The sequence below is a fragment of the Ascaphus truei genome, chromosome 19 (genome assembly GCF_040206685.1).
Source record: "Ascaphus truei isolate aAscTru1 chromosome 19, aAscTru1.hap1, whole genome shotgun sequence".
NCBI classification, from domain to species: domain Eukaryota; kingdom Metazoa; phylum Chordata; class Amphibia; order Anura; family Ascaphidae; genus Ascaphus; species Ascaphus truei.
Genome location: NC_134501.1, coordinates 16,379,929 through 16,402,662, shown reverse-complemented (window position 1 = coordinate 16,402,662; position 22,734 = coordinate 16,379,929). Strand labels below are relative to the sequence as shown.

General features: G+C 42.9%; 1 protein-coding gene and 1 long non-coding RNA gene across 4 annotated transcripts in view; one reads left to right on the top strand and one right to left on the bottom strand.

Moving 5' to 3' along the window:
- WWOX (WW domain containing oxidoreductase) overlaps positions 1 to 3,045 on the top strand; it is a 549,395-nt gene extending 546,350 nt beyond the window's left edge. For all 3 annotated transcript variants that reach the window (XM_075576745.1, XM_075576743.1, XM_075576744.1), the window contains one exon: positions 2,506 to 3,045. In XM_075576745.1, coding sequence (XP_075432860.1) covers positions 2,506 to 2,694 — 189 coding nt within the window. In that variant the 3' untranslated portion in view covers positions 2,695 to 3,045. The remainder of the gene's footprint in view (positions 1 to 2,505) is intronic.
- Positions 3,046 to 4,626: 1,581 nt separating this feature from the next.
- The window catches only part of LOC142469953 (uncharacterized), a 33,319-nt gene continuing 15,211 nt past the window's right edge, over positions 4,627 to 22,734 (bottom strand). Inside the window, exon 2 of the long non-coding RNA XR_012789133.1 lies at positions 4,627 to 5,230. This is a non-coding gene — a long non-coding RNA (uncharacterized LOC142469953). The remainder of the gene's footprint in view (positions 5,231 to 22,734) is intronic.

Genomic DNA, 22,734 nt, shown 5'->3' with positions numbered 1-22,734 from the left:
GTGCAATTCTGGGGCAACAACATTGCTCTAGAATAGATGTATCAAAGAAAAAATCCTAAGAACTTTAATGGGCTTTTTCTTTGATGAACTTGTCGTTCTTTGCTTCATAATCGTATAAGCCCCATTCGGTTTCTTTAAACACGATTAGGGCGGGTGCTAATTGTAACAATGATCTAACGCCTGCTCTGTGTTGAAGTTTCCGTCAGCACTACAAGGGTTAATGGGCAGTTAGCAACGTTCCCAGCATGGTTTCCCGTGTAAATGACTGCTGACCAGAGATGTACGGCCAGTTCTGGCACATGGCCCAACTGCACTTTACGTGATGGGCTTAATTGGACTGCCTTGGTTAATTCAGAGCCATATTTTTTTTTATATCAGACGTGTCAGACTATATTGCTCGTCACCATTAGCCGCCTGCGACTTTGAAGAGAGAGCGTCCATTCTTCAATTGAATGATGTCAAACCTAATACCCTGAAATAAGAGCCCTTCAGTGGGTTTCTGGGAAGGCTGCTATCCGATACCCAACCGTGGCCAAATTACTCCAATAATACAAAAACATGGCGAGTAACGAGTCATTCTGCTTCATCACATGATACTATACAGAATACTCAAATCTGCTCATGGTTCGAAAATGGGGTTAAGATTTAGTATATTTGGCACAACAGGATCTGCAACTCTTTTGATGCCGGACATTTAATAATAATAACATTTGTATTATATTGTCAGCTGACAGGGGGGAAAAAAGTTTGTGTGTTGATATTAAGTTCTCGAATGCTAGACTATTATATATATACACTGTGTATATATATATATATATATATATATATATATATATATATATATATATATATATATATATATATATCTTTGTTGTGTATACTGTACATATAGCAATATATAATAAACATGTATTTAGGACGCATGGCTTCAAACCAATAATGGGTATCATATCACTTACTCACTCTCCCTCCTTTGTTACTACATGGAAGAAAGGACCAACCCAGCTCCCCACCATTCTTTGCTTATTTTGTTAGACAAGCGTTTTCTTTAGCCCTAGTCATCCCTCTCATTGGCCAAAGCAGTAGCCTTTGGTTTGAACCATTTCTTTTCACAATTTGTAAGGTGATTTCACCAGCAACAAAGGGAAGGGTTCTTTACAGTAAGGGCAGTTACAATGTGGAATTCAATACTCATGGAGACTGTGATAGCAGATACAATGGATATGTTCAAAAAAAGGTGGGACATCTTTTTAGAAAGGGAAGGTATACAGGGATATACCAAATAAGTAAACATTGGAAGGATGTTGATCCAGGGAGTAATCTGATTGCCAATATTTGGAGTCGAGAAGGAATTTATTTTTCCCCTTATGAGATATCATTGGATGATATTTCACTGGGGTTTTGTGTTTGCCTTCCTCTGGATCACTATACTGTAAGTACGGATATAGGATAAAGTATTTGCTGTCTAAATTTAGCATATGTTGAACTTGATGGACGCATGTCTTTTTTTCAACCTCATCAACTATGTAACTGTGTGACTATGTAACTATGTAATCTGTGTTTCATACTGGCATTTTGCAAATCGCGGGCTCATCATTTTCTTTCCTTGTCCCTCACCTCAAACAACTTCCCAGTTCTGATTGGACCATTCATGTTAACAGATTGGCATCAGATGTGTAGGGTTGCCAGGTGGCTTCTCCAAAAATACTGGACTCAATGGTGAAAGGTGCGTCAGGTCACTATGTCCAGGGAGGAAAATACCGGACACGTACATGTCCAGTATTACAGTACCTCTCATTTTTTACTGGACAGAGTATCCAAATACAGGACAGTCCGGTTCAATACCGGACACCTGGCGACCCTACAGATATGTGGCCTTGAAGCTACCGGAAGCAGCAGACCAGTAAACGTGTGATGTGCATCTATAGATACTTGTGGGAGGCCGAGTGTTCATATCAGTGTTTGAGCTTCTACACCTGGGCTCTTCAACTAATTTTCTAAGGGGGCCAGATCCGGAGAAAAAAAAAAGTAGGAGTAGAAGGGCCACAAGGTTATTAGAATGTAATTTTGGATACATTTAAATACTTAATTATTACTTAGAAAATGTGCTAGCATTTATTACATCTGTACCATATATATTTATATTACCTTAGCTTACAAGATCATTTTAGTGAGAAAAATTGCACTTAGCTGCCCGAGCAACTACAAACAAGTTGGAAAATACACAGGTCTTCACGGGCCATACATGGGGCCCCAGACCACCAGTGAAAGAGCCCTGTTCTACACAGTTATTGCAGATTCAGAGTAAGGAAGACAAGATCCTCATATTGCAGCCAATGAAAAAGATTTTTCTTGTCCCTATGCAAAACAGGTTGTATTATTTGGTTTTAGGTTCATGCATCAAAGTCTCTCCAGAGCCACTGCGGCTAAAACTGCACTAATGTTCAATGCGCCTGTATATTTAACACCATAGCATGAAATTGATACATTTCTTTTCTATTCTAGCAACAAGGAGCTGCCACATCTGTCTACTGTGCCGTCTCTCCGGAGCTGGAGGGGCTAGGAGGGATGTACTTCAACAACTGCTGCCGCTGCCTGCCGTCACAGGAGGCCCAGAGAGAGGAGACGGCAGCAGCCTTGTGGGAGCTGAGCGAGAGGCTGATCCAAGAACGAGTTGGCAGGCTCTCCAAATAGCAGGGAGCCCGCCGTTAGGATCAAAACACACACAGAGTGTGCGCAGCTAGGAAACTGCCAGCGCTGGAAGAGTTCCAATCCGATCATCTAGAGGGTTTATATATACCTCTGATACAGATTAACTAGTGTTAAATGAAATAATAGCAGTCACAACATAGTGAAAAATGTTAAGTACTAATGGGAAATGGGGAATACTGTGAAGGGACAATATCTCTTTCTTGTTGTTGGTTACGTATGGTTTCTGTTGTTTAATCAGAGCATGTTCAAACTGTTACCCATGTTGCCCTGTAAATCATGTTAAAAAAAACCCACCAAACATTAAATTGCCTTTGTTTTGGCGTTAAGGAGGAATGTCGCCTCTTCGTTTGCTTTTTGAAATAAGTGGGTGAGTAAAAAGTAGTTTTTGAAGCCTCTGAATTGCAGAATCGCGAGCCCGGCGTCCAATGCACAAGCATTCTGCTCCCAGGGGCCTGTTACCAGTGGGTTTCGTGTCAGGAGGGAGTGGGAATTAGTGAGAAAAAAAACCACTACAAAGTCCTAGTCTAAGCCTGCAGTTTGGGGTCAGGATCAGTTTTACTGAAATAGTTCAGATGCCATAAAAAGTTCCACTTATCTCGCGGGACTCGATAATCCCTTCACTCCGCACTGCAATCATTCTGGCAGTGAAGGGGTTACAATGATATACATAGATGGATCGTAGTTGTAATGTATAGTGCTAGGGCGTATTCACGGATTCTTTCATCTCCTTTCATCTAGTAATCACATCGTTCTCTTCCATCTTCAGCTTGTAAACTTTGACAATTGCGCTGTCCGTTGTGTAACCAATAAAAATAAATAATTATCAATCAAGAGAATATTGCACGGTAATATACAGTAGCGCTGCACATGATTCTGGGTTCATTAGAACGTTGTTCCTTTTGCAGTAGGACTTCAGTGCATTTTTCTCCATACATTGAAAGGCCCATAGTTACTAAGCAATGCTATTCCACAAGACCCCTACCACCAGAAGACACCACTGGCCTATTTAATGGAATGGGCTGGGCTGGGCTGTAAGGTTTATTGTGGGACTGGAAGGTAGCACCTCTCGGTGAATATGGGCCCTGACCTGCAATATGCTGAAGCAGAAACCCCAGGACAAGACGTTTTATGGAACACTAGGGGACAACCCACGGATTGCAGATTAATACATAGCAGGCGCCTTCTGCTGCACACACAGGGAAATCGCTGCTAAACGCCTAGGTAGGCGGAAGGAATGGTGTTTAATTAAAAATGATCCTTTATAAATAATTTAGCAACTGTTTGTTCAGAGGCATAAAAATGCCGCTCGTCCAAAAGAGGAAGGGAAGAGGTACCAACCAGTCTTCCAGTGACGTTACCAAACGGGTGACACAGCTCCGCCCTGGACAAGGTCAGGACAAGGTCAGCGCTGAGCTATCAAAATAATATGGTGCAAATTAAGGTTTCCTTAAAATCCAGGTTAACAACAAAAAAAAAAAGTATATTTTAAAATCAAGGGGGAGGATAGATAATTGCTTTGCAGTGTTGCAGGCCACTAGCAATGAAAGGGTTACATTATTGCCATTGCCGGCTATTTTGTACTATACTAGGACAGTGGGAATAAGGTAGAAAGCAGCACCCAAATATTAGGCGATCGAAACAAACACAGGGTTAAACATCTGGGAGGTGCTCGAGTCGTAGGAAAATTCACATACAAAAAGAAATGTAAAGGCAGACTGGTTACTTAACCGCAAACATAATATATACTACTGTACTTTTATCCCAACAATTAAAACGTCAAGTAGAAATAAATGTGTATTCACTAACAATTACCAGAGCAAATAAAGCAAATAAATGCTGTAAATTAGATATAGTGTATATACACACACACACACACCACACACACATATATGTATATATATGTGTGTGTGTGTGTGTATATATGTGTGTGTGTGTATACATATAAATAATAGTATATAATATGGCATGTCTTATTAGCACTTTATATTAGATTTGATAGATATTCCATCGTACACTATATATAGTTTATAGAGAGTTGTTATTTTGTCTATATATATATAGGGAACACCCACATTAATCTTTGCTCTTTCCTTTCTACTTGCTGGTTTTATTGTTTTGCCGTAAATTAGGTAAATATTATTGGACATTGTAGGAGAGTGGCCAGTCTGCCTCTGTAAGTTTCTGTTTGCAGGAACCCTGCTTAAAAACGCTCTGTATACTGTAAGTCCAAATTCAGGAGGTTTTTTTGTTCCCAAGGCCATTTCTCAGTCCTTCTGGCGCTGACTTGTGTCCCCGTGTTTAAGAATATGCTTCCACATTGTTACCTGAAGATAAATTGAATAAAATGCTTGGTTCCATTGTAGAACAGAAAAACTAGTGGAAAAGAAATAAAGGTCCTTGTTGGAGAAGTGATTCTTTTGTGTTTTTCTTGCTTCCTTCTGAGTTTGTTTTTGTGCTTTGCGACAGTCTCTGTCTGAAGTTGTCTTAAGTCATCAGCATCAGCATTGCAGGTTGATTTCTGCAAAGACAAAAACAAATGATACATTAGAGTCAAATCACGTACATAAATCCATTCTAAATGCTGCTGCCAGGATCATGAACCTCAGTCACCGACCGCGCTCTCTCTGCTCCCCCTCTACGCAAATCATCGCGCTGGCTGCCCAAACCCTACAGCATCAAATCAAGACACTTGTGCTCACCTGCAAAGTTATGCAGAACACCGCATCCCTCTACATATCTGACCTCATTTCCAAGGTGTCTCCCACACGCTGTCTTCCGGCTCTGCCCATGAGTGATGTGCAGTACATCTCGCCACGTCCCTAACTCCCACCTCCCTGGTGTCTCCCATGCTGCACCCCAACTCTGGAACTCTCGTTCAGACTGTGCCCTAACATGCACACATTTAAAAGTTCCCTAAAAACACACTTTTGCAGGGAGGCTCCGTCCAACACTCTCCTGCCCTTGTTCCTTTACTTTCATCCTAACAACACTATAAAGGGGATGAGACCGCTCATCCGTTAATACACAAAAAATACCGTAAATATTTAGGCAGGTGCTAATAAGGGACAAATAGACATATTTATAACAGGGTGATCCAAGAAAGATCAGAAAGGGTCCCTAGAGTACTCAGCACTCAATGCCGGAAAAAATAATAATGAACTGGACAACAGTGATCCGACAGGAAAAATTACCTGGGTCACTAATTCCCTACACAGCTAACTATACAGGTAATTTTTCCTGTTGGATCACTGTTGTCCAGTTCATTATTATTTTTTCCGGCATTGAGTGCTGAGTACTCTAGGGACCCTTTCTGATCTTTCTTGGATCACCCTGTTATAAATTTCATCCTAACAACCCAACTCCATCACTGCCAGGTGGCCTGAAACACAACATAATGCATTGCAGGTTTGCCTGGTAGCAGAGGGGTTAATGCTTTAGAGCGTTAGAGGGGTGTTAAACGTGACCCTTTTATTCCTTTGTACAAACGAGAACAAGTATGTTAGAGCAGGGGTGTGTAAAATGGGGGGCGTTACAGAAGTCCCGCGCTCTTCCCCAAGGCATTTAAATGAAATGCCAGGAGCCGCGTGAGGCCTCTGTAACTTCTCCTACCTGGTCTATGTGTTGCCATGGTAACCCGGCGCTATTTCACGTGACATGTTGCCATGGCAACATGACGACACATGACCCTGCAATGTAATTTTTTACGCCTGTAACCACGTCACAGTAGACCCATTTCAGCAGGTCCTACACTACCAATATTATATTACCTTATGTATCTCTGCAACTGCATAGAGAGAAGAGGAAAGCAAAATACTGCAGCCAATGATGTGTTAACTACAGCTCACCATATTAAACAGGGGCATTTAAGTATATCAACACGAGGATCAGCTGTGCACCTTAAAGGTACAGAGCAACCCCCCACCCCGCATGGATGGAAAGCAGGTGGTTCAAGGAGCTGAACCCATTCATTTCAGCCCGGCGCACCCCACGGTCCCAGAGATGAATAGGTAGTGCTGGTACCTCGCGTATCTCGGGAACTAGGGGACTTCCGCAGCTAAAACTAACGTGATTCAGCTCGGAGAAAATAAAGGCGGGGAGGGGAAGAGATGAAACAGAGCAAGCAGGCAGGGCGGCTTCTTTAAAAAGGATTCGTACAACAAGTGCCAAAAAATCCCCCCAAATAATGTTTCTGCTCTTTGCACTTTTCCCCACTTACATTGTAAGCCCGTTCACCAAATCCTTCCTTACCGATTGTGTGTGCCTTTGTGTTTGCTTCTACCAGTTTGTACGCATTGCGATGCTGTTGTCCGCACTGTACAATATGTTGCTGTACTATATTTAAATGATTGAAATAATCATCAGTATCATGCTATTGAGCCAACGTTTCTCTTCCATGTGGGGCTTTCTTCTAAATGCTGGCAGAATATAATTACATCATGAATATCGCTTCCCCTAATTCTTTTTGGTGCACTTAAATTACCTTTCTACTGATTTTCAATACCTCATTAAATATATATATATATATATATATATATATATATATATATATATATATATAACCCTAGCTGTGCTCAAAGCTGTGACCATGCAGCAAGCTTAAGTCTATAGGGAACCATGTTAAAAATGGTTTTTGAAGCAAAAAGTGGCACTGTGTGCTCATTTGCATGTCATTTCCCAGGATCCCTTGCTGCAGTGGAAGTGCTGTGTGCTGGGTGATAGTGGTGAAAGGCGGGGTTGCAGACCTGCCTAAGACATGCAAATGAGCATACAGTTGTATTTCCATTTGCTATATATATATATAGATAGATAGATAGATAGATATTTAAATAGCTCCCTCCAAGCGGAGGCTTTACAATGTTTAAATGCCGGAAAAGACGACTGCACGGGCCTTTTTCTTTCTAAGAAAATAAATTCTTTTTTTCTTTAATGCCTTAGACATTATTTCCTCTTCTAGTAACAGCGATTCAGTCACTTGAGAAGTATGTCAAGGTTGAATAACTTCTTGTCAGGTGTCCGACCCCTGACCTCTCAAATGAAACTCACATAATACTAAGCAGGTTAGCGTTTGATTGATCAATAATCTTGTAAGTGAGAGTCTGAAGGGATCTTCTTTGATGCTTGAAGCAGCTAGGGTGTGAAAATTGATTAGAGCAGCAACAGCAAAATGCACCCTTATATTTTAGCACATATTACATCATGTGCTTTTATACTTGAAAGTATTCTGCTCGGTCCGAAGGTTGTATCTCCACCAACATTCAGTGAGACGTTTAAAACACATCTCAAAGGAGCCATTCTCACTTCTTTTTTTAATACAGTTTTGATGCATGGGGGTCTCCGCAGCTGAACCGAATTCATTTTATCTCCGGGGACCCGTTGCTTTCAGAGACACTTACCTCCGTATGCACCCGTGTCTCATGGGCCAATAGGAAGCTTCACCGAGGGACGTCACGGCTTCCTATTGGCCCACATGCCGGGTAGCCTTGAAAAGAGGCCGTAAAGTTAACACTGGTTGCCAGCCGGAGCAGCTACTGGCGCTCCCTACGGAAGTATCTGCTGAAGCAGGGGGTCACCCGAGATGAAATTAATGGGGTTCATCTCTGGAGAACTCCTGCTTCAATCCTATGATTAAAAAAAAAATGACAGAAAAACAAAAATGGCTTGGATTGCCTTATTATGGGTTCTAATAAGGCAATGCTAATGCAAAATAAATACACCAGATTTTGGGAGGCATTATCACACACTAAACATTTTATAGAAAATGGGAAAAGGTTTTCAAATGTGCTTTTTGCAAATTTCATATTTTTTTGTGAATTTTTCATAAAAAGGTCACAGCGCTCAAAATGTTTGCCAATTTTGCCACATTTTAACACCATTCGGGCAGATTAGAGTGAAAATGGCAGTTTATAAAGGGTCGAGCGACCTGAATATGCGTGGGGTCATTTTACCTACACTTTTTACCTCTTGACAAAAAAGGTTTGAAAAGTTTCGCAACATGTTTGCCCGGTTCGCAAACTGTACATTTTTCTAGTTATTACACAACTGCACATTTTCCTACACTAAGTTTCCCATAATGTATTGAGAACATTGCCTATGTCCATATACAGGTGCGCCGACGAGTATTCTAAAACTTGCCTTGGAAAATCTGGGGCTATCACCAACAAGACCCAGGTACATGCTGGGTATATGCTGCAACATTTCAGTGACATTTCTGCAGAGACTAATGGCCCATCGGATTAACACAGCAAGGGTCCCTGGCAGTCCCATTCAGTTTGAATGGGACAGCCAGGGACCCCCGCTGTTAATCCGATGGGCCATTAGTCTGTCTGCAGAAATGTTGCAGTATGTACCCGGGTCTTGTTGGTGATTGCCCCAGATTTGTTTTAGAATACTCGTCGGCGCTACAGTATTGTTGGGCTCTCTGGTAGCTAAGGGGTTCATTCAGGTAGCTAAGGGGTTAAGCCCCTTTCACTGGAGGAGCTTTTATGAATTGTTCAGTGTTTCAGGCGCCTCCTCAGGAGGTTTAGAATGCTGTACGGTTTGTACTTATTTGGGGGAGGATTCACTGCGCTGCTCTCCTAGTATTCTCTCCAACTGCTCCACAAATGAGCTCCATGCTTTAGAAGAGAAGATTGCTCTGGCAGAGAGCAGGGTGGCAGTAAAAGTGTCAAGGTGTTATGGATGTCCTGGTGATGGAGCCTTGGTTTGTTATGTGTTTGGATAGTGAGGGAGGGCAGCTAATGATCTGCAGCATGTAAGCCGTTTGTTGGTCTGATCCATTTATGTGGAGAGGAGAGGCGAAATCCTAGGACATGTGGAAATCAGAGAGGTGTGTGCATCAAACACAATACAGTAACCCCTGTGTGAGGAAGAACCCAGAGAGGTTAGAAAACATTGAACTTCTCATTTATCTGTTGGTCCAATAAAGGGAACGTGTATTATGCTACCCACTACTTCTCTGTCATTTGTTCTCTTACTCCAGGGGTGGCCTACTCCAGTCCTCAAGGGCCACTAACAGTTCAGCGTTTAAGGGATATCCCTGCTTCAGCACAGGTGGCTCAGTCAACGACCGAGCCACCTGTGCTGAAGCAGGAATATCCCTAATGCCTGGCATGGTGGTGGCCCTTGAGGACTGGCTTTACACACCCCATGTCTTACTCCACTCACCATCACTCACATATAGAAACATACTGTGTCACTCCTGTGTATCCAGTGAAAACTAGCCTTGTGTTTTTGATAAGAACGCTGTGTTTCTCCGTTTTATCATCCACTGGCGATTCTCCACCTTTAGTGGTTTAAATGGTATCACGATTACTGCGTAAGGACAAGAAAGGCAATTACAAGGGGGTGACATTGTGCCTTTGGAAGAGGGTGCACCCCAAACAGTGTATGAAAGAAAACATTACAAATTCATAAAAAGTGAAATAATATAACAATGATAAACTGTATTTTTTTTGTTTCATTTGTGTGCACTGCATTTAGTTCACTTTGGGCTGAAACTGCCTCTCTAATGCTTTGTAACGTTCATGCTTTTCATGAAACATTACAACTGTAATGCATTTGATGCAAGAATGGAGGAAAATCCCAGATCCCTGATATTCAAAGGACCTTGCTCTGTTGCGTCAAGCTATTGGAAAAACACAGTACGGCTGTTTATTATAGCACCTCGCCAATGACGCAGAAAGAAGGGATGCGTCTGAAATCCACCCAAAAACAGGACGTTTCCTCAGCGCAGAGACCGTCTTCAAAAACATGAACAAGAGAAAACCCACTGAGCAATGTAATGAAATAATACATTAGAATTAAGCACTGTTTTTATAATATGACACCTGCCAGACTTTCAGTTACTAAAAGACATGGGCAATTGTTTATTTCAGAAATAATAACATTGCAGCGAGAGCGGACATATGAGTGCTGTCAGCGCTGGCAATTAGAAGTTGTTTACTATCGAGGATAACAGCTCAAAAGCTTCAGTGCAGAGTGGAACGATGTGTCTCTCTCCCAGGCATCGAGAACAATCTGGGATTCGAACGCAGCTCTCCGGCGAGAACACGAGGATGGAACTATTTACCAGGTTTCTGAGCACACGGGGTCAACTATTCTATGCCCTGTAAGTGAGGGGTTAATGCAACTGTGTTCATGTCTGAGCTGACTAGAATATATTACTTTGCTCTGGCTGCAAGTGGTTAACTCCCCCCCCCCCCCAAACACACACACACACACACACACACACACCACCACACGCACACACGCACGCACGCACGCTTGCAATAAAATAACATTTTGGGGCATTATATCCTCTCTGCGCAGTTTTAAGATTAACTGGACAATTTAAACGTGTCTGTTATCTTTGCAAATTCACCTACTGTAAGTGTGAGAAGCTGAAACAATGAATATGATGGAATGAACAATACTTGGTGCTAGATTCATCAGCCTTTTTAATGTAATTTGAACCTTAGTTCATTCCCGTTAAGTATAGCACAAATAACGTGACATACTGTAAACCAGGATTTACTCCCATAAAAAGCATGGTGTTAAATGACATGCAAATGAGCTTAATACAAGCTCAATCATATTCATCCCATATTCACTAAGTTCCATTAAAGGTTAACGAGGGAGCAGGATGCGACGTTATTTAAGTGATTCCCCGCTTTGGAGTTACACCAACCCAGGCCCTAATATTGCGGATTTTCATGAGAGGGAGACCAATTCAGAAGAGGGCGTTATCACTTCGAACCTCTCCCTGGGCCTGGATTGGAGTAATGCCAAGTCTTAAATCACGTGACCGTAACCCTTCGGGAATAGGACAAACGGGAAGGGGGGGGGGGGAGCAACGGCACTTACAGCTTTAGGTGACGTCATGTTATTTGCACTGATTTGCTGGAGATTAGTGAATGTAACCCCTACTGCTCTAGTTAGGAACTAGCACCTAATAGGAAAAACAATAACACCGCAATGGTCAAGGGTTAAAACGTAGGGATTTATTCTATATACGCTGAAGTGACCGTTTAAGTCATTTGGGATTTTCAGCTGAAAAGACAGGCGGTGTATATAGATTAGTCCCTTATTGTTTGTCCCAAACAGGAAAGTGCAAAACAAGTACTGTATACAGTGGCGTAGCTAGACCTGTTCGGGCCCCTGTGCTATAGCTAAGCCCCTGACCGCAGGAAAAAGGCAACTTCTACACTATTTAATGTATATATAGCACCATTTATTTACATAGCACTTCACAGACGTAATAATACAGCACATGATGGGAAGAAGCGCTTTCAGACATGAAAGTAACATTAGGAAAAGGAGTCCCTGCCCCAAAGAGCTTACAATCGAATTGGTAAGTGGGAGGAACGTACAGAGACAGTAGGAAGGTGTGCTGGTAAGTGCGTCTGCAGGGGGTCAAGGTCGATGTATGAGGTGTATAGTATCAGCCACGGAGCTACCTATATGCTTCGTTAAGGAGGTGGGTTTTAAGATAAGTCTTAAAGGTGGAGAGAGAGAGGGTGCTAGTCAAAAGTGTCACCAATTCCTTAAAATGAGAACATTAAAGCGGTCACCTTTATCTATGAAAAAAAACTAAAAGAACAATTCACTTCCTAAGCCTTGAAGATCTGATGGGGAATCGCTGCATCACACATGTATCATCCTTCTACACAGCACGATATTTATTTTCTATGCACATATCATGGGCTCTCTGTCAGCCCACACTGCCAATATCCCTGCGTTATTTGTAGCCACGACAATCACAAGCAGTTCAGTTCAAACCACTGAATTAATGTGATTTATGCCCAGAGACAGATTTCATACAAAAGACTCCCAAGATGTAAATTAAATTCATTTCTTAAATACGTAATAGCTGGATAAGGCGCATGATGATAGAAGAATTGAATATTCACAATATCTTATAAAACGCTCGGCAATCAAGTAATAGAGGGTTCACTGTCAGTTTAGTGACTTGTCTCATTATCCACTGCAAATAGAAGTAAAATAGTGTATTGTTCACAGGCTGAGATGACTTAATTATGTTTAGGGACCTTTCCAACTGTATATGGGTTACATTTAGATCAGGTCATGCCCTTCTTGTGCAGGGTTAGGACGTGTACTCAGCCATACGTGACTGGCCGTGTAACACAGCACATTTCTTGCATTATATATTAAAGGCTTTCCCCAGGATTTGCTGATGTTCCCTTTCAAAAAACAAAACAAAACCCCATTAATTTAATTCAGTGAAGAATCCAAAATAATATTTGAAGCTGTTCACTGAATAATCAATGTTAGGCAGAAGGGGTAATGCACTTCTTTAACCCAGGCTGTGCTGAAAATGCTGTAATACGGCAGGCACGTGCTTATAGGGATCCATGATAAAATAGGTACAAGTCAAAGGTGAGCTCCTTTACATGTCATTTCCCAGAATGCCTAGCGGCAGTGGAAACGCTGTATGCTTAGAGAATGGGGACAGGCACGGGCTGCAGACCTGTCTGAGACATATGAATGTGCTCACAATGTGGTATTTTTATTTGCTGAAGAAGGTGGTGGAAAGGTTCTTGTTGCAGGTGCACAAGTGAAATGAAAAGTGATATTACTGTATTTTTCATCTCGCTGGATCCTTTGGTGCAGATTTCTAGGGATTAATGGGCCCATCCAGTCTCTTTATCATTGTTCAATTTTGAAATAAAATGCTGTGCTTTTAATTGTAACAAACGACGATCTTAAACATGGCCGCCAGTCCCTGTCCTCCTGCTGAGCCTCTCACACGGATGTCATCAGGGTTCCCTGATAATGATTGATTTCCTTCACCAGAAGACAGCCCAGTCTGACACGTCATTACCCACACTTTAATACTCTTTAATTGGGCAAATGATACAGAAGAAAGCATCAAAATGAAACCATGCTGAAAATGAGACATGATGAAATGATTATTTCGTTTCTAAAAATAATAGGTAAAGTACTGTATCAGTGTTCTTACAAAATAATGGTTATAAATTGCAACTAAATGACATTGTAGGACTAGGAAACGCATACTCAATTCACACATTTAACACACACAAATCCCTTTCTTTTTTCTAGAATGGCTTAATCACGGAGATGTATTCAACATGACTCAAAAGGAAAAAGATTTAGGTGATTGAGGTTCTGTTTTGCTCATCTCTTTCTGGTTTCAGGCGGCTTTAAGTTTTACAACGAGCCAGTGCAAGCCCAGGCAGTCTGACTGTCAGAAGGACAACCTAGCTGTCTTTGAATTGGTTGTTCGCTTTGTGCTTCCTTTACCACGGTGCAATAGAATGTTTTCATACTAACTATTCGTTTCCATCACATCATTCAACAATGCATGGCACTGGTATACCACATTTTCTAGGTCTAATCTGTAACATTCTTTGCCAAGTCCAGTGGGTAGCGTCATAAAAATAAAAATGGCGTCCTCATTTCCTCATGCTAAATAACCCACATTTCCTTCTGGCTTCTGTGTTGTGGTGCCATTTTATAAACAAGGTTTCATGTCCTACTCCTTCTCTAGCACTTTTCCTTTTACAGTTGTATGTTTCTTAACCCTTAATATGAGGCAAACATCTCACCACACCAATTTCAGAAATGTCACCATAAGGCTAGATCCCCGGTGCCTGCTGCAGCGAGCTATGGCATGCGCTGCAGGGACCAGAACCGCCCCTCAATGGGTCGGGCCAGCTTGCTGCCTTGGCCGGCACGCATGGCGCGACCAGATTTTTCTGAGGACGGTAAAACTGTCTTCAGAACTAGCGATGGAGCGCTGGCCACGCCCCTCGGTGGTTCAGCGAATGACAAGTCACTTTATCTCCCTGTGCCTCACAAAAACACAAAGGCACCAAAAAACATAGATTGTAAGCTCCACGGGGCAGGGACCTGTGCCTGCAAAATGTCTTTGTAAAGTGCTATGTAAAACTAGCAGCTAGAACATGCTATTATTATTATTATAGATATAAAATGGATGTAAGTGTTCACCATTTAGCAATTTTTGTATCAAAGCTCAGACATGCAGGTGCCTACTTAGCATGGGGCCAGGTTAGAAATCCGCTTTTTGTTCAGCTGGATATACTTCTTGATACCATGTAACTTCCTGTGCCTGAGAAACAAGGTCAGACTGAATAATACTGGAGGTTTTTACCCTCAATGAACCACTTTCTTGCTACACTTCCTTGTGCGATGGCTGGGACTGTCCCTCTTATGCTCCGGTTTCATATATTCTTTTATGCAAATAAAAGCAGTGACGCTGCCACCACCACAGATCGGTAACGGCAAAATGGAGCTATTCGGCAAAGCTCAGAACAATGGCTGCTTAAAAAAAAAAAATAAATACAAATGAAACATAACTCGTTCAATGGACCCAATAGAACATTCTGTGATTCACAAATTGAATATACATACAGTAATCTCTACTTTCCCCAGCAAGTGTTTCTGTTATACATTACCCTTCGCTGGCAGAAGTGTCCACACTGCACAGCGAAGCCTTAAATATGTCTTACTGCAGGGAGTGAAAACGTATTTATAGAACCTCAGGGAATACACGAGAAGTGAAACAATAAACAGCACCCTTGAATGGTCCCTGACGTAAACTTATTTTTACATGTGGTTTTTGTCAGGTATCTGCAATCAATGCACACTCATCTCATGCAATAGATGTGAATGGAGACGGATAAACGGTGATTAGGCCGCTGACCAAACTGCGCATTTCTCCTGCTCATGTCTCCCACACTTGTCACAGTTATCTGCAGTCTCAAATTAATATAGGGTTTGAAACCTTATATAAATTATTTCAGATAAGTCACGTGTAAGTAATTAGCAGCACTTATTTTCAAGCACCGCACAGGCTTCCTTGCAAGCTACTACTGAGGCCGCCACACAGTGTGTGACTTGTTATCCATTATCAATCTATTAATGGCTTTAGAAGCGCAGGGATTGTGGACGGGCCTTACTTAATGCTTTAAAAACCTGTGCATTAGGAGAACGACTAGCAATTTAGCAATAAAGATCAGGAAACAGAATTAAGCATTTAATGTATATAGCTATATTTCTAAGTAGTAATTTATGTTTACATTGGTTTAGTCTTTTCCTCCAGGCTTTGAGATCCATCAGAACAATGCAAACATCACTTTGCAAGATTTATCATCATTTATTTCTTAAACCACAGACATATATCCACAATATGCAATGAGGATGCTCATGTTTACATCTATCTATCTCAATGTCTTGTATAGCGTATACACCGAGCGAAACCTGCTCCTATGTACTTTTCTATAAGGGCTGCTGCTGCTGCTGCATACAGCAACATGCTGCAAATAGTGACCATACAACATATGACCATATAAGACGTTTTAAGAACAGTGCTTCTCAAACCATACAGAAGGCACATTATAGCAAGTTTTATAGAGATACTCTGAATCATTATATGCCTCTGCATGTTCATTTTCAAGGGAGATGGAGGAGTGCGTGTATGTCAGACAGGTATGGATGTTAGCGACCATGCAGATATCACATGCTAAGCACATGCTAATCACACACCATTACTTTGGTGTGACTAATTCATAACCAAACACTTATTCAGAGTCCGAAGTTGCAGCATAATCCTCAGATAAATGTCTTTAGCAAATAATTTTTCAGAAGAAACAGATGTTGGGGCCGGTTAGAATTTCTGCAGCATTTCATCAACTAGTCACTGTGAGGTTTTTTTTAACCCTTTATTGCAAGAAATGAACCATTCATCACAACGTGATGCAACACGGAACAATGTAACCTTCCGAAAAATGGTACTGTACTGTATTACCATATTTGGCCTCTTTCACAAAAAATGTGTAACTGTATAGTGTCACACTCCCACTTAAAGACCAGTGACATTATTAGTGTGCGGACGTCAATGTCTACCCCCAGTACCTTCAAACACTCCAACAGAGAAGCCACTGGTGTGGAAAATACTCGGCACCACTCTACAATTCACCATGTTTATTTTCTGTCAGTGGTCAAAATAATCAATATTTTTGTTAAATAAATCATGACATGGTGTAATATGTCATGTGTTGTTGTTCACCTGAGGTTGTATTTACCTAATTTTTAGACCTGCTAAGGAACAGATGATTGTTATTATGTCCTGATATGTAAAACCATAGAATTCAAAGAGGGTGTACTTTCTTTTTCACGCAACTGTGTGTGTATATATATATATATATATATATATATATATATATATATATATATATATATATCGCCATTCATGTACATAGCGCTTCACAGTTGTAATACACGTGACATAATAATATAAAAACAAATAATACAAATAACACATAATGGGAAGAAGCACTTCAGACATAAAAGTAACATTAGGAAAAGGACTCCCTGCCCCGAAGATCAACAATCAAATGGTCGGTTTTTCTAAGAAAGGTAAGGAACTTATTTTGGAAACCTGACCAACGCTGGACTGATCAGCCCTCATCGCGTCGCACAAAAGTCATTTCCAGCAATCACTTGAGGAGAAAAATTGCACTTATTATCAAAAAAAAAAAAAAAATGTAATCCATTGGTGCATCCTGTGTTATTGGGATATGCTGGCAATGGGTTACACAAATGAGCGCTTTTGATCAATTTGTGCATTAAAACATATTTTAGCCTTTGTGATCGATTTTGTTGGCTGGCAATAAATGGTTTGGCTTCGTCATTCTGTAATTTTTTGCTAAATGGAACAGAACGTGTTTCAGTGTTAACTCCTTGGGAGCCTCGTATTTGTACAATTTCAGGGGAACCGCAACTGCATCGCGGCCAATCTTTATGGTTTTTATCAAAATCTCCCGGCTGCAAAACTGGCGCTTAAAACAGCGCGAGCACTGGCATTTCCGCGGTCGCTTTTTTGGGCTGGTATGAGAAAGTAACAATCCTTTCATTATTTTATTTCAACCATAAATACATTCCTTTGTCGGTGTCCTTGCTTACATCTAAGGCTACGGCTACGGCCCCGCTGCCTGCGCTGCACGCGCGCCTGTGAGGCTGGCGGCGCGTGCAGCCGAGTTCCCCGGTCTGCAGTGAGCTGCAGGGGGAAAGTCGGGGGGGGGGAGGTGAGGAGGGGAGTGATGGGGGCACGGCCATGCATCACCCGGCAGGTTCGCCCTCATTGGCTGAACCGCCGGGGGGCGTAGCCTAGCGCTCCATTGCTACTACTAATCACAATTTTCCTGTCTGTAGGAAAAACGCACCGCGCGGCACGGCAGCCGCCCCTCGCAGCGTGCCCTGCCCCATTGAGGGGCGGCTCTTGTCCCCGCAGTAGCCAGCAGGGACCAAGCCTAAGGTGTGGAGTGGTTCTGTATTGTAAACTGGGGTGTCAAAGGTAACATTTAATTGCAAGGTACTGTACCTTATTCCACCTCTCCGAATAGTCCAGTATTTTGTGTCGAATGAGCTCCCTGCTATTTTAAAAATACATATAGCAGAGGTGGTGAATTAAAATGATATGCGAATGGGAACTGCTTTCCCGAGAACATATTTTAGCACTCAGGGGTCTTGAAAGGCAACAAACACTGAACGAAATAGTATGTCGAGTCTGTATTTCTCATCATTTAAGGCCAACAACATTAGGAAACTAGCTGCTCCCAGCTACATTATGTAGATATACAAAACGTACATTTTATTTCAGATTTATTGTGAATTTGTTTAGCCAATATCGCTATCATCCACTTCCTCCTAAAATCATGTTGTTTTGGAACAAGGGCCTCTAATGCTTTGTGCTGCAAAGTGGTGTTGTGAATGTTACATAGTTACACAGTTACACAGTTACACAGTTACACAGTTACACAGTAGATGAGGTTGAAAAAAGACATATACGTCCATCAAGTTCAACCTATGCTAAATTTAGACAACAGATACTTTATCCTATATTTGTACTCACAGTATATTGATCCAGAGGAAGGCAAACAAAAAACCCTCAGTGAAATATGTATGTATGTCTTTATTTATATAGCGCCATTAATGTACATAGCGCTTCACAGCAGTAATATACGTGACAATCATGTAAATAACAAATAATTACAAATAACAGATCATGGGAATAAGTGCTTCGGACATAAAAGTAACATTGTGGAAGAGGAGTCCCTGCTCCGAAGAGCTTACAATCTAATTGGTAGGGAGAACGTACAGAGAAAGTAGAAGGGCATTCTGGTAAGTGCGTCTGCAGGGGGCCAAGCTTTATGTATCGTGTATAGTATTAGCCACGGTGCTACTCATCTGCTTCTTTAAGCAATTGTGTCTTAAGGTGGTTTTTAAAGGTGGATAGAGAGGGTGCTAGTTGGGTATTGAGGGGAAGGGCATTCCAGAGGTGTGGAGCAGTCAGTGAGAAAGGTTTAAGGCGGGTGAGGGCTTTAGATACAAAGGGGGTGGAGAGAAGACATCCTTGAGCAGAACGCAAGAGCCGGGATGGTGCATAGCGAGAAATTAGGGCTCAGATGTAAGGAGGGGCGGAAGAGTGTAAAGCTTTAAAAGTGAGGAGGAGAATTGAGTGTGAGATGCGGGATTTGACAGGAAGCCAGGAGAGGGATTTCAGCAGGGGAGATGCTGAGACAGATCTAGGAAAGAGTAGAGTGATTCTGGCAGCAGCTTTTAGGATAGATTGTAGGGGAGACAGGTGAGAGGCAGGAAGGCCGGACAGCAGGAGGTTACAGTAATCGAGACTGGAGAGAATGAGGGCCTGAGTCAAAGTTGTAGCAGTCGAGCAACAGAGGAAAGGGCGTATCTTAGTTATATTGCGGAGGAAAAAGTGACAGGTTTTAGATACGTTTTGAATGTGAGGGGCGAATGTGAGAGAGGAGTCGAGTGTGACCCCTAGGCAGCGTGCTTGGGCTACTGGGTGAATTATGGTACTTCCAACAGAAATGTGGAAGGAGGTAGTGGGGCCAGGTTTGGGAGGAAGTATAAGGCTAAGGCCCCGCTGCCTCAGACCACACGCCCGCACTGCAAAACAGGCGGCGCGTGCAGAGTGCTATACCGCGATCTACAGGCGGCGTTCTGAGGCGTGAGGGGGCGTGGCCAAAACATGATGTGTGGGCGCGGAAATGACGAGGGGGCGGGGCCACGACGTACACTGGCACTGCACTTCACCGCTATATGCGGTCTTTGAGGAGCGTGCAGGCATGACCGGGCAGCGGAATCTGGAGAGCCCGCCACAGTACCCCCCCCCTCCCGTCTCCCCCCCTGTCCTGTCCTGTCCCGTCCATCTGTTGCTGCCTCTTCTCCCAGGGAAGACGAGCACAGCAGCAGGCCGCAACCTCCCCAGCACGCGCAGCCTGCAAGACGGGCACCGGAGGGAGGGGGGGAGAACAACATACACATACACTCAGACCTCCCTCCCGTAGCTGTAGACAGCTTCACAGCTTCCCTCCTCTCCCTTGCCCCCTCCTCCGCCCCCTCATTGGCTCCCTGCCGCACCACGTGACGCGTCGCCGCTTGGGATCACGATCCTCGTGTATCCCCTGCTGGCTGATGCGTCACAGTGCGCAGCGAGCCTTGCAGCGAGGGGGGACTGGAGCCGGCTCGGGAGCAACACAGGTCTGGTGAGAGACGCGCACGCAGCCGGATGCAGCGAGACCCAGGCCTAAGGAGCTCTGCTTTTGCCATGTTAAGTTTAAGTCGGCGGAGGGCCATCCAGGATCATATCACTGAGAGACATTCAGAGACTTTGGTCTGTACAGCAGGTGTAAGGGTCAGGGGTTGAAAAGTAAATTTGTGTGTCATCAGCATAGAGGTGATACTTCAACCCAAGAGATGTGGTTAGGTCACATAGAGAGACTGTGTAAAGAGAAAAGAGAAGGGGTCCCAGGACATCTAATGATGTCTCATAAGGGGAAAATAATTTCCTTCCTGACTCCAAATATCAGATTGCTCCCTGGTTCAACATCCTTCCCATGTTTACTTATTTGGTATATCCCTGTATATCTTTCATTTGAAAACTTCCCATACTCAATACTGAAGATGGGCCTAGAAGTTTAAATGATTCTGGATCATTAAGAACCATTTAGCGCCTGCTTGCCGAGTTACAAAAAGCTTTCTTTTACAACTTTAAGCAGCTGGAAAGGCTCCGATTGTCGTAAACCAGTTGGTTAACTTTAATGTGAATTCTGCCCACTTACTTTGTCAATTTGTTATAGAAATATTTATATCAGCGTTCATGCTCTATGACAGGGGTTCTTAACTCCAGGCCTCAATCCCTCCAACAGGTCAGGTTTTCAGGATATCCCTGCGTCAGCACAGCTGGCTCAATCTGTCCCTGCGTCAGCACAGCTGGCTCAATCAATCCCTGCTTCAGCACAGATGGCTCAATCAGAGGTTCAGTCTTTGACTGTCTCTGATTGAGCCACCTGTGGTGAAGCAAGGATATCCTGAAAACCTGACCTGTTGACGGGGCTTGAGGCCTGTAGTTGAGCTCTATGAGATCAGGGCCCAAAGTCGGAGCACAGACCTGCGATGACTTACCATTCAGTTAGAAAAGTCTTTCACTTTCCCAGGTACAAAAGTTGCTGATTTCCCCAAATCTCAAAACAATAAAACTTTATGGGTAAGTGGTCTTTAAATTTGTCAATTTCAACTGTGTGGCACAAGAAGCTGTGTAAGCGAATCAGAGCGTTTACAGGCACAAAAGCAAATAAATATCGCACACAGTATTGTCTGACTCTGTCACTTGTAACTCAATATTGCAAATTGTTTTGTGACTCAATGCCACCCTGAGCTCTGATACTATTAGCTTAGTGATAGTGTACTGACACACACACACACACACACACACACACACACACACACACACACACACACACACACACACACACACACACACACACACACACACACACACACACACACACACACACACACACACACACACACACACACACACACACACGTTATATCTGGGATCCTTCTTTTTCTTGCATTTAAATTACTTATTGGCAGAGTAAAATATACATACACACAGACAAAAAGGCCCAGTTGGGATAACAAGTTGCTGTAAAAAAAAAAAAAAAAACCCCAACCTCAGCCCCTTGAGATTCTTAGTGTATATAACGTTTGCTTATGCCTTAGATCAGGGGTGCGCAAGATTGTTTTGGGGGGGGGGGGAGGGGAGGAGGGGGCATGGCGGTTGTCTTCCCCAAGGCATTTAAATTAAATGTCAGGGGACCGCGCGAGGCCTCTGTAACTTCCCTTATGTATGTATGTCTTTATTTATATAGCGCCATTAATGTACATAGCGCTTCACAGTAGTAATACATGGGCTTGTGGCCCTGAAACATCAACTAGCCAGGACCAAAATCAGTGAGATTTGGAGCTTCTAGATCAGAGGGGGGCAACTCCAGTTCTCAAGGGCCACCAACAGGTCAGGTTTTCAGGATATCCCTGCTTCAGCATAGGTGGCTCAATCTTCGACTGCATCACCTGTGCTGAAGTAGGGATATCCTGAAAACCTGACCTGTTAGTGGCCATTGAGTACTGGAGTTGCCCCCCCCCCCCCAACTCCCCTCCCCCCTCTGATCTAGACCAAAAAAATACAATATTAATGGAAAAGTGCTGATTTTTAAGCACTGAGACTCCACTGAAATCTATGAGGGCCGCCTATGCATAAAAATCAGTGAGACCAACTCCAAATCAGTCAGATTCACTGAACATCTGGGAGAGTTGGCATGTCTGTCTGGGCACATGTGACATTTCAGGTATGTGACGTGGTCCACTCATTAACTTAGATCACCAAACATTATCCGAAGAGTATGACAGAGGACAGCAGACACCATACATTGTACTGCATATTGTTCCCAGGCTTCAGTACTGAAGCCCTGCAGTTCATTGTCTGCCATCCACATCAGGCCCTGGAAGGATGAAGTGACTGAGAATGGCTCTTTCCGAGATATTCATCGCACAAAAATAAAGGAGGAAAAATTAGGATTTTTACAACGTGCTGGTTCAAGTCGGTGGCGCGCTCCGGGCCGAGTAATGAAACATTCATAATCTTTCAGCGCATGCTTCACTGGGCGCTCTGAT